General features: G+C 35.6%; 1 protein-coding gene across 3 annotated transcripts; it reads right to left on the minus strand.

Annotated features, from left to right (window-relative positions):
- Positions 1 to 1,546: 1,546 nt before the first annotated feature.
- LOC110710711 lies at positions 1,547 to 7,359 on the minus strand. 3 transcript variants are annotated; one of them, XM_021889044.1, is made up of 9 exons: positions 6,867 to 7,359; positions 5,278 to 5,485; positions 4,592 to 4,669; positions 3,924 to 4,287; positions 3,603 to 3,715; positions 3,345 to 3,509; positions 3,055 to 3,194; positions 2,213 to 2,305; positions 1,547 to 1,900 (listed from the first exon to the last, which is right to left on the minus strand). In XM_021889044.1, the coding sequence occupies exons 1-9, from the start codon at positions 6,968 to 6,970 to the stop codon at positions 1,741 to 1,743; spliced, it is 1,425 nt and encodes a 474-aa protein (XP_021744736.1). In that variant the 5' UTR covers positions 6,971 to 7,359; the 3' UTR covers positions 1,547 to 1,740. The 3 variants fall into 3 exon arrangements, with proteins under 3 accessions (XP_021744736.1, XP_021744737.1, XP_021744738.1); XM_021889045.1 differs by lacking the exon at positions 5,278 to 5,485 and having other exon boundaries at positions 6,867 to 6,984; XM_021889046.1 differs by lacking the exon at positions 5,278 to 5,485 and having other exon boundaries at positions 4,545 to 4,669; positions 6,867 to 6,984.
- Positions 7,360 to 12,367: the final 5,008 nt, after the last annotated feature.

Genomic DNA, 12,367 nt, shown 5'->3' on the forward strand with positions numbered 1-12,367 from the left:
TGCCTTAATGCTCATAAACCTCTAACATGAAACAATTCTAGCTTTCTTTTATCTGCATTAGTCAAAGAATATGACCAGTCACGCTGTATTTTCAAAATTTTGAGACATTATTATTGAAATATGAAATTCTAGCTGTTTTATATTTCGTAAGTATGCATATCACGAATTAATTGGTCATAATTTATAGCCAAAAGAGTTCAGAAACGCGAAAAATCTATCCAATTACACGCGCAAAACACACCGCTGCAATATTTGCGCGCCGTGACACGGGAAATTCCACCTTGTCACGGGACAGAATGCCGTGGCGCGGGAATATTTACCGTGACGCAGTATATTTTGACGTGTCATTGTGGTCACGCGCTTTTTAATTTTTATCTTGAACTATTTTTCCGGATTTTTGTTGTATTTTCCTCCATCGTTTATCTTTCAATCTCGTTTTCGAGAGTTTTATTCCTAATAAAATTCCCCTTTATTTTATTTTTATTTTTTATTTATTTTTATTTTCTTTTTCTCTTGGGAAAGTTGTAAAACTTGTCCCATTTTTATTTTTATTTTTATTTTCTTTTGGGGAAGTTGTAAAACTTGTCCCATTTAATACATTTTAATACATTATGGATATTTAAAATAATTCAAAATAAATATAAAAATACTAAATATGGGCCAATCACATTTTGCCATATCAGCAAATTGTGGTGTCATTTTTAATGAATGACATTGTAGAATTTTCACATACCCCAAATGATGTCCAATACCTTATATTTATAGGTGATGTATAGAGGTGGAAAAACACACAAGCTCTTCAAATTGTCCACATAAATCTAGAACTTTCATGAGCATTCATTGCTTCTAGATTCTTCCACCATTCTCCATCAATTTCTCGATTATGTTAGAATTTTTTAGAAACTTTGAGAAACCTTGACATGTAATGAGTTATGCTATGGAATTTGAGTCACACTAACCCAACAAACACGATCCTTCTTGTTACGATTGATGTTGTGAAGATTAAATTTTATCATTTTAAGTGTACATTTCTAAATCCTTCCTCCATTCCTCAAATATTTCAAGGATGAAATTACGCATTTCAAAACATATTTTACATATTAAATATGTATAATTATATAAGAGTAATATTATAAAAGTTGATATTGTAAAAGTATTTTACGAGACGAATCTAACAAGATCTTACAGGACTATATTTTATTTTACATATAAATTATAATATGTGATCAAACAAGCTTTATAAATTGTACAAAAGTCCTCTTGTTGCAATATTACTAGAGCGGAGGAAGTATACAGTATTTAGAATATTCACAGTAGGAATAACAATGGAGCTCTGTCTGATCCATTCTAATATGATACGAGCATATGGCACGATTAGATCTAATCAACCACCACCATCAAATTTGAGGAATAACGGTGCAACAGACTACAAGGAGATTTCGTTTAATATGATTGTCCTTCCATTCTAGCTTCAGAAATCAGCTCCAAACGACTAACCGAACAATTCCATAAAAATGCAATTGAAAAAACGATCACGTTAATGACGTAGACATGAATATAACATATCATCTTCGCACTTATCCACTGAATCAATTCTACTTGATACATCTAAAATGGTCATATGGGGTGAATAGGTGAACTCGTACACTTGAGCTGTAGACTTGATCGCTCCTAATTTTCGTTTTATGCTCCAATAGTGAAGAGTCCAAGGAGACTAACAGTTATATATATGTACACAAATCAAAGGGCAGTCAATTGACCTGCGTGTCCCAAAGATTTCCAGGATGACTCTAGACGCATAAGGTGAAGTCTCTCGACAAATGGTTCCAAGAGAGCTGCCTCTTCCTCTGGTGCAAAGGCCATACAAATACTCAACTCTTGGACTGCTTTTCCATATTGCCTGCCAATTGAAGTCAGTATTATGAATCTTGCATAATAAGTATTAGAGATATTCTAGATACTCTAGGATATTATTGTGATATTATTGTGATTTATTTATGTAAACATATCTTACGAAAAGATATGATAGTATTTTGTTAAGTTGTTAGGTTGTTATCCTAGCCTTATATAAACTTGTATATGGAGCTAATGAAGCTAATGAGAATACAGAGAATATTAACATAATTTCCTCTGATTTAACATGGTATCAAGAGCCTTGCTCTGATTTAACAATAAGTGACAAATTTAACGCAACATAAATTATAAGCAGTACCTATTATAGTACAACATCAGCCCATGGTCTCTTCTTAAAGACCAGTTATGAGGTTGTAAGATCAATAGCCTTTCTGAAGCCGCAATTGCCAACCTGCCGAAAAAGATGGTGTTAGTAATGGAGAAAAAATGGTGGGATCGGGAAGAAAAAGAACAATTTTGGAGAAGGTAAAACTGCTGAATCAATTAAAACAGAACCATATAACAAGAACGAAAAACGAGATAAAAGTTTAGAATGACACAAATAAGTCTTGCACAATATTGCAACAATCTTCTTGACATAGACCTCACCGCAGCCAAGTAATGAGTGTGAGATGATCAGTATTGATCATCAAAGGTTATGTGAATGCGTATTGCAATTTGAAAAAAAGGATGTAGATAAAAGTATAAAACGATAGCTGGCATGAGACTTTATAAAGCCATATTAAACCAACTTCAAGCAACTCTAAGTTGCTCAACAGGCAGAGAAAGATTCCAGTATTCAGATATATAGACTAAACTGGTCAGAAACAACTGCATCAGCAGATCAAGTCCATAGAGGAACAGCACCACCCGCAAAAGTTTCATAGTTAAAGTCAAGTTAGGAGTAACTATTCAGAAGGGTTAATGCCTGAACGGTGCCAAGAACCTCTATGGCATTATCCAGAAGTCTAATTCTAATTGAGCACGGTAATGCCAAGGATAGAATATCCCGAACACATAAATTGGTATTGCAAGCCGTGCAACATGGAAAGGACCAAGGCATCCAGAGTTCAGCAAGTTACGATGCTTATCTATTATCAACAACAAACTACAGTAACAGCTAATAATATTATGAAATCAAGAATTCAAGATGGTATAAACCTCAAATCTCGAGGACGCAACAACGGATGATTTGATCCATCTATCTTCTCAAACCTCCTGTCAGCATCATGAACAAGCCTTAAAGCTGATGTTAGCATCAACCCATGACTTGATCTTGAAGCACGTTTCCAATGCAGCCTCTGCACCCAACAATGTTTCCAGATTAAACATCATGGACAAGACAACAAGTGTATGTCAAATAAGAAATGTTTCCTTAGAAAAGACTTCAATAAGAATAAAATTTTCCAATTGTAACATTACAAATCAGATGTTTTGGAAATTTTGCTTACAATCAAATTTGCCAAAGCAATCCCAATAACGTCGCGGTTCGTAACAACATCAAGACTTAGAAGTGAATTGCTGTTTAGGTCTGAGGCCATTGATCTTGGATCTTCCACACACCTCCCATTAACTATGGCAAACAAACTATGCCCTGAAGTTACTTTGAAGAGCTCCTGTTCAGAAAATATATCAAGACAACTTGAACAACTGACCTAAAGATAATAAACAAAAAAAAGAGTAGATGAGGCACAATATTAATAACATACCTCTGGGTTTTCGGTTTGGGGCCATATCAAAAAGTCCTCTCCGACACGAGATCCCAACATGGTCAAACCAAGTCTCTTACAGACTTCTATGTATATAATGCTCAGCAATATAGCTGTTCATAGAAAAATTCATATCCTAAGTATCACTGAACATCAGCTCAAAATATAAGGGATAAAGAGATATATACTGACTCCTGAGACTCTAGGATGAATGCAGAGACAAAATGGCATCTCAGTACCTCGCTTTTAAGGGAAAAAGTATTGCAAAAACTAAAGAGAAGAGGACAGATTTGGATGGGGAAATGAAATGAAAAGCTATACCACTGCCATCTCCAGAACTCAGAACCCCATGCAAGTAAGAACACTTTGGCTCCACAGCTATTGATACCCTCTTGAAGCATCTAGATTCAAACAGGACTACATTTACAGCCTCTATAAATTCAACCAAATGGCAGCCTATATCTCTTGAAACTAACTCGGCCTCAACTTCTCTAGAAATAGCATCCAATTCATTCAGCCACTCTGTTATACTCTTTCCAGCAAGAGGCATAAGCTCCAAACAATCCCCTTCATGATCGTTGGTTGCTATAGGAACATCTTTCCTTTCATTTAAAACAGAACGAGCATCCATCTCTCTGTTAAAGGCCATAAAAGCTTCATCTTCAGCAGCAACATACAGAAGAGCCTGTAGATTGTTGACAACACAAAGACGCACGTCTAAATTACTTATGATACTATACGTGATGGAAAAAAACAAAGCACAAAACAGAGAATAACTAGAATTTTGAGCTTGCTAATCCAAGGGAAAAACATGAGAATATAGCTTTCAATTGATAAACTAATATAGGCATTGGTTTACATAGCAACCCCATTAAGCAGAGAAAGGTAGAAAGTACTCTACTTGGGAAAATATCTATGGCATCTATACTATCAGCTTCTCACCTCAAAGGATGAGCAGCGAGTAAGCCAAATTGCTCATCAGAATTTACCTTTGCAAGGGAGATATCTTTGTCCTTTGACTGAAAAGATATATCCTCAGTAAACTTCTCTCTTGCAGCCTTGAGAGCCTGGAAATTACAATTGCAGTTAGACCATGCACTCAAAAAGCTGATATGAGTAAACCTGACTACTACTAGATATGCATGTTCATCAGAAACACGTGGTTTCTGGAAGTACACATAACCACACAAATCACAAGATTAAGGTCAGACACAACTGTCTCAAGCACAAACACAGTAGGAAAGAAACATAATGCTTCACACAATCATCTTCAGATTATTTCAATCATCAGCACCATTTTTCCAATAAAAATTATAATAAACAAATTAAAAAAAAACACACACACACACACACACACACACACACCTTTTTGGCTGTACTAGTACTCGAGTAAAAATGAGAGTAAATAACTATATAATGATGAATTAGTTAAACCAGGGACTCTGGGACTAACAGTAACTCAATAGTTTCAATACATTACAGGGGTGTTATAGGGGAAATTCATTAAATGGGAGTATGGGACTAGCACATCAATGCAGAAGAGAGACCAGGAAGGTTATTATTCACCATAATTAGATCAGAACTTATAAAGTTTGGCAATATGCCATTATGACTGTATTGCAGCATGGAAGTTGAATTCCATAAAGTCATACTGCCAAAAGAGAGAATTACATACATCCTTATAAAAATTAGGGCCATAAGAATCGCTCGTCACTTGACCACTGAAAAGTGGAGAAGCCGAAGCAGCTGCTATGGTATTAGGACAATTGGTGCTAAACCTCCTGTTCCTTGGGTGCCGGGCTGTTGCCATCATCAGTGATTTCAAGAATGATATCTTCATCCCATTTACATTCGAAAGATAGCCAGCCTTATCATCAGAGCACCTAATCATAATTTTGAGTACTTAAAACAAGCATCCTAAACAGGTATGTTATATAAACTACCAGCTACCAACTCAGTATAGCTACAGCTAAAATTATGCCACTCAAATAGTAAACACAAGTATGCCCCTCCTATCTAGAACATCTTTAACATTGTACAACTTTATTTCTATATGCAACCACTATCTTATCGACGCCTTGTTCCTCTAATTTTTCTGATGCAAGGAACTCAGAAAAATCAAGCAATCACTGAACTTCATGTCACAATTTAATGCATTCATTATCAAATCCTCAACAGTCAGCACCCATTCTTAACCTAACGTTTAGGACTTAATCGTGTTATCTAGTCCATATTTTTATATGAAATACTATCTATGATAATTAACACAAGTAATAGAAATCAATGGACTAACAAACAAAATTATTACTTCTATCTCAAAATATAGGCTCCAATTTGACTACTTCAATAAATTTGACATAATTTGTTGGGGTCAATTTTAATACAAATAGTGGTAGAAATATATTGTCAATTATTAATCCAATCCAAAAGTCAGCTGTAAACCACTTTTTAATGATTTAAAAGAGTGATTAATAAACAAATAATTATCCTCTCCAGAAAGCAAACAATCTTTTATAATTTCCTTAAGTCATTACCAATAATCCTATTCCAATTGTTGTATTTCATCCTTTCCTTATATAATTTTTTAAGCATAGACCATTAAAAGTGTTAATCAAATGTTTTCTTATAACGTGTTACAACTTACAAGTATTGTTCAGTGCATCACACCGGTTTAAAAGCTAGTACAACTAATACTCGTAAAACTAAGTTAGATGTGACAAATTAAGAAGATCTTTCAGGAGATTGGCCATAAAATGGTCTAAAAAGTGAGTGATCCATTTTAATTGATAATTTAACATGAAATGTGGAATAATTGAGCACAAATAAGCATCAAATGAACAAAAAAAATCACAAAAAAGTGAATGATCCATTTTTATTAATAATTTAACATAAAATGTGGAATAATTTAGCACAAATAAGCATCAAGATGAAAAAAAAAATCACAAAAAAAGTAACTGATCCATTTAATTAATAATTTAACATAAAATGTGGTATGATTGAGCACAAATAAGCATAAAAAAGAACAAAAATCACAAACACATCATTAAATAGGACAAAAAGTGAGTGATTTATTAAAATCAATAATTACTTATAAAATGAAGAATAATTGAGGACAAATATAAAGAATTAAAAAAAAATCAAAAACACTTAAACACATCATCGAATTCAAATTTCAAAGCGATATACTGACAAAAATTAAGAAAATCAACCAAAAGTTACTTACAAATTATGAAATTAAAGTAAGAGAAATAATCAGAAAATTACCTAAAATTCCAAAAATCATTGAAACAACTCCTTGATGAAATCGCAGCCATGGAAGATGAGACAGTAGCAGCAGTAAACAACGGCAAAGATGCACTCATCATCATTTCTACTGATTTTGTTATTTTTTGAATTATTAGTACAATTAATCCCCCGATTTACAGGAAAAAATTTTAAAAAAACAAAAAAAAAATCACATTAATTTTCAGTCATCAATTATTAGTTACAGAATCACGCAATTTCTGCGAAGATTCTGGAATTAAGGAAGAAGAAGAGTGAGAAATTCTAGGAAAAGAATCAGCTACAGAAAACAAAGAGTTTGAACAATTTACAAAAAAATCAGGCGATGAAAAGCTGAATTCCATTATACAATCAAATCAACTCGATAACATTCAAAAATTTAGGAGAGAGAAAGTGTGTGAGTGAGAAAGAGAGAGGATTTGTTATGGCGAGTGGAAGCTTTCTCTCTCTAAAAATATGGTGACACTGGTTTTAGAGAGAGAGTGAGATAATGATGATGATGATGATAGTTGTAGACTAGAGCAAGAAGAGAGGAGAGAGAGAATTTATAGAGGATGATGAGAGTATTAAATTTTCTTCTCCGAATTTCGTTTTGTTGCTAATAAAAACAAAATCTGTATTATAATAATTGCAATAGTTTGATCGATATAATAATTGCAATAGTTTGATCGACACACATGACACATGTAATGTATAACTTTGAACTACAAAATTGTTGAAGTATAAAGTTTGATGTAATGAAAATACGTAGTATAATTTTAAAATATTTACGGAGTGTTAAACTACTAAGCAATAAAACAGAAATTACTTATCTCTTGATGCGTGAACCAAAGTGACAATAGCCGCGTCGTGGAGAACCACTGACCTAAAAGACGATTCTGCGCTACCTCCCGGTGTAGTAGACTAGAAGCGGTCGCCCTCCAGGATAAGCACGGCGCCGGAGTTTATGTGCACTCACAAACCCGACTGGAACTCAGAACACTTGCCCAGAAAACAGAACATAAAGAACTCGTGTTTAGATAGTTTTAGAGAAGAGAGATAACTGATTGTGCTGTGTGTTTTTGACTGGGAAAAGCAACGAGTATATATAGGCAGTAGAAGGGAGACATGAAACGTAAAACGAGGGGCGAATCTGGCTAAGAAAACGACCAGATTCATTCAACCAGTCAACAACGGAAGCAAGAAACAAGGAATTAATCAGTCAACTACAATCAAGGGATTAATGACTAACTTAATTCCGTAATCCTAACAGTCAGAAAAGAATATTCCCAACAGACAAAGAAGAATATTCTGTTTGGCCCGACCCGGCTCGGCGCACGCGTGTGTGTGGAGTATTTACCTCCCACTCACTCAACTAAGTAGTGTTAAGACACTACAATATAAAAACAAGGAAAAACCTTTCCCCCCAACCAATGTGGGATTTTCCCCTTTCATTTGTTTTTCTCTCTCTCTTGTTTTTCCCCAACTCTCTTATTTTATATCAAGAACTTCCAACAATCCCCCACAGGTTCGAAGATATGAAAAAGAAAGGAAGGAAAAGATGAATTCTGGGCAAAACAAAACAATTACATAAGTGTCAATGTCTCGCGACTTGAATTAACACATAGTGGACATCAAGCTATGATCCCTCACCTACCAAGTGACTTTCGTCTTGAACTCAATAGGGAGTTAGGGACCCGTCACTTTGAGCCACACAATTGAACATGTATAATATTCTGAAATTCCGCGAATAAAGATGACGCATTATACTGGCCATACGTCCAGCCTGGATGCTCATAGGTGCTCTAGAGTATAAACCCACGAAATACTCATAGGAAGCGGCCACACTTCCACACCTAAGTAGGTGAACTCCATCAAGTGTGAGCTACAACACACCTCCAAAAATATGGATATGGGTTCATTAAAAGCCATATGCTCAACCTCCTTCTCATTTGTAGCTAAGCACAACAAACATCTAGAGATGGTCCAATAAAAATAAAAATGTGCTTCCGAATTATTATATAATGTTCCCCTTTGAACTCATGGTGAGTAGGAGTTCACTATTTCACAATTCATACAACGGGCTTTAACCCCATCTCTTCCGATGTTTCCAAAACTAGTTTTTTACATAGGCCTTTAGTTAATGGATCCGCAATGTTATTTTCGGACTTAACATAGTCCAGTGATATCACCCCTTCAGACAACAAATTTCTGACAGCTTTATGCCTCAGACGAATGTGTCTCTTCTTCCCATTATAGGCATGGTTGTGTGCAACAGCAATAGCAACTTGCGAATCACAATGAAGTGCAACTGAAGGAGCTGGCTTCCCCCACAGCGGAATATATGCAAGCATGTTCCTTAACCATTCTGCCTCATGACCTGCCAATTCAAGAGCAATAAACTCAGATTCCATAGTAGACATAGCAGTACAAGATTGCTTACAAGATTTCCAGGATACAGCTCCACCACCAAGGGTGAAGACATAGCCACTAGTGGAGTTAACTTCATCATTATCGGATACCCAGTTGGCATCACAAAAACCCTCTAAAACTCCAGGAAATTTGGAATAGTGCTAACCCCAATCCATAGTACCCTTAAGGTACCTAAGCAACCTCCTTTGAGCAATCTAATGATCACTGCTTGGATTATGAGTGTACCTGCTCAACCTACTAACAGAATAAGCAATGTCAGGTATAGTGTAGTTCATAAGAAACATAACACTACCAATAATTCTAGCATATTCGGACTGATTAACTGGATCACCATTATTTTTCTTTAGGTGGAAACTCAGGTCATATGGAGTCTTAACTGGATCGACATTAAATGAGTCAAACTTTTTAAGAAGATTTTCAACATAGTGTGATTGATTAAGACAGATGCCTTTTGGAGTCCTTTTGATTTTTACTCCCAAAATCGCATCTGCCTCACCCATGTCTTTCATTTCAAAATTCGAACTCAAAAACTGTTTTATCTCATTTACTCGATCCAAGTCAGTCCCAAAAATCAACATATCATCCACATAAAGACAAATAATTACACAACCATGACTATCATGCTTAAAATAAACACAAGAGTCACCTTCATTAACATGAAAACCATTACCAGTCATAGTCTTATCAAATTTGTCATGCCATTGCTTTGGAGCTTGCTTGAGCCCATACAATGACTTGACTAACTTACAAACCTTGTTCTCTTGGCCTGGAACAACAAACCCTTTAGGTTGGACCATATAAATCTCCTCATCCAAGTCACCATTCAAAAACGCAGTTTTGACATCCATTTGATGAACAAAAAGATCAAAAATGCAAGCAAGAGCAATTAAAGTCCTAATGGTTGCGATTTTAGTAACAGGGGAGTAAGTATCAAAATAATCAATGCCAAACTTTTGAGTAAAACCCCTCACTACTATCCTTGCCTTATACTTGTCTATGGATTCATCGACCTTTAATTTTTTCTGAAAGATCCATTTACAAGTAATGGGCTTACAACCTCTAGGAAGTTCAACCAATTCCCAAGTGTTATTATTGAGAATTAATTGTAATTCACTATTAATTGCTTCTTTCCAAAAAACAGCATCAACTGACCTCATTGCCTCATCATAGGTTCTTGGATCATCTTCCAAAACAAATATATATATGCACAAAATCATCATCAATTAAAGAAGATTCAGATAAATAGGAAGTAATAAAATCAGGACCAAAACTGTTTTCCTTTCTTGCCCTTTTGCTTCTCCTTGGCTCCAAAACAGAATCACCGTTAGTAATAGGAGCATTGGCAATAGGTAAACTAACAGAACTACTAGCATGTAATCCACTATCATTAGAAGGAGACATTTTCAAAGGAAAAATGTTCTCAAAGAACTCAGCATCTCTCGCTTCAATGATATGGCCACCTGCATAAGAGTCGTTAGCACCTTTAACAAAGAAACGATAAGCTGCACTTTGATAAGCATAGCCAATAAAAATAGCATCAACAGTTTTGGGACCAATTTTATCCCTCTTGAAACTAGGTATGCCTACTTTTGCTAGGCACCCCCACACTTTCAAGTATTTTAGATTTGGCGCTCGACCCTTCCATATTTCGTATGGAGTCTTGTCAAGCTTCTTGTGAGGAACCCTGTTCAAAACATGACAAGCAGAAAGAATAGCCTCCCCCCCACATGTTATTAGGAAGCCCATAACTAATAAGCATAGAATTCATCATATTCTTTAAAGTTCTATTTTTCCTTTCAGTTATACCGTTTTGTTCGGGTGAATAGGGAGTTGTTGTCTCATGAACAATGCCAAGTTGCTCACAAAATGCCTTAAGAGTGTCAGGGCTGTACTCACCACCCCTGTCACTCCTAACCCTCTTAATCTTTTTGTCCAATTAGTTTTCTACCTCAGCTTTATATTTGAGGAACATTTCCTCAGCTTCGTCCTTAGACCTGAGAAGATAACCCATACAAAAACGTGAGCAATCATCAACAAAAGTAATGTAACACTTTTTACCCCCTCTACTTTCGTGATTGTTAAAATCACCCAAGTCACTATGAACAAGCTCTAGTACTTCAGTCTGTCTATCTACTGATTTAAATGGCTTCTTTGTAAATTTGGCTTCAACACAAGTTTGGCATTTTGAAAAATCAGTGTTAGAAAAACTTGGAATCAAATTTAAGTTTTTAAGCCTTTTAATAGAATCAATATTAACGTGACCTAATCTAGCATGCCATAAATCAATAGACTCAGCAATATAAGCAGAAGAAGTACTAGCATTCTTATTCATAGTGTCAATTTTAACATCAAGAGTAAAAAGCCCCCCATTACAAAAGCCCTTTCCCACAAATTCCCCATTGCGAGTAAGAATTAATCTATCAGAATCAAAAGAGAGCTTCAGTCCAGCTTTCATGAGTAAACTGCCATAAATTAAATTCCTGCGCATTTCTGGAACATGCAAAACATTAGTCAGAGTAAGCAATTTTCCAGAAGTGAGAGTGAGAATGATCTTCCCTTTGCCTTGGATAGAAGCAGAAGCTGAGTTGCCCATGAAAACATTTTCACCTTCAACCTTGTCATAGGTAGTGAACATGTCCTTGTTGGCGCAGATGTGCCTGGTAGCTCCAGTGTCAACAATCCACTCAGCAGCATTACCTGTAAAGTTAGCTTCTAAAACAACAGCAACAACGTCAGAATCCTCAATAAGATTTGCTTGACTTTGCCCATTGTTCTTCTTCTTGACCCTGCAATCCTTAGCCTTGTGACCAGTCAAACCACAATCAAAACAAGTACCCTTAAACTTGTACTTCTGAACCTTCCCTTTAGGCTTAAGAGAACTGTTATTGGCTTTGGACTAGTTGTTGTGTTTGGGTTCAACAAGATTGGCTTTGGCTGAGGAAGAGGAAGGAAAAACAGAAGGGGTTTTGTCTTTGATACGGTTTTCCTCCTCAATTTTGAGGTGAGCAACAAGTTCCTCTAGGTCTTTCTTTTTGTGCATGAGTTGGTTACGAAAATCCTTCCAAGAGGGA

The sequence above is a fragment of the Chenopodium quinoa genome, unplaced genomic scaffold, assembly GCF_001683475.1.
Source record: "Chenopodium quinoa cultivar QQ74 unplaced genomic scaffold, ASM168347v1, whole genome shotgun sequence".
NCBI classification, from domain to species: Eukaryota; Viridiplantae; Streptophyta; class Magnoliopsida; order Caryophyllales; family Amaranthaceae; genus Chenopodium; species Chenopodium quinoa.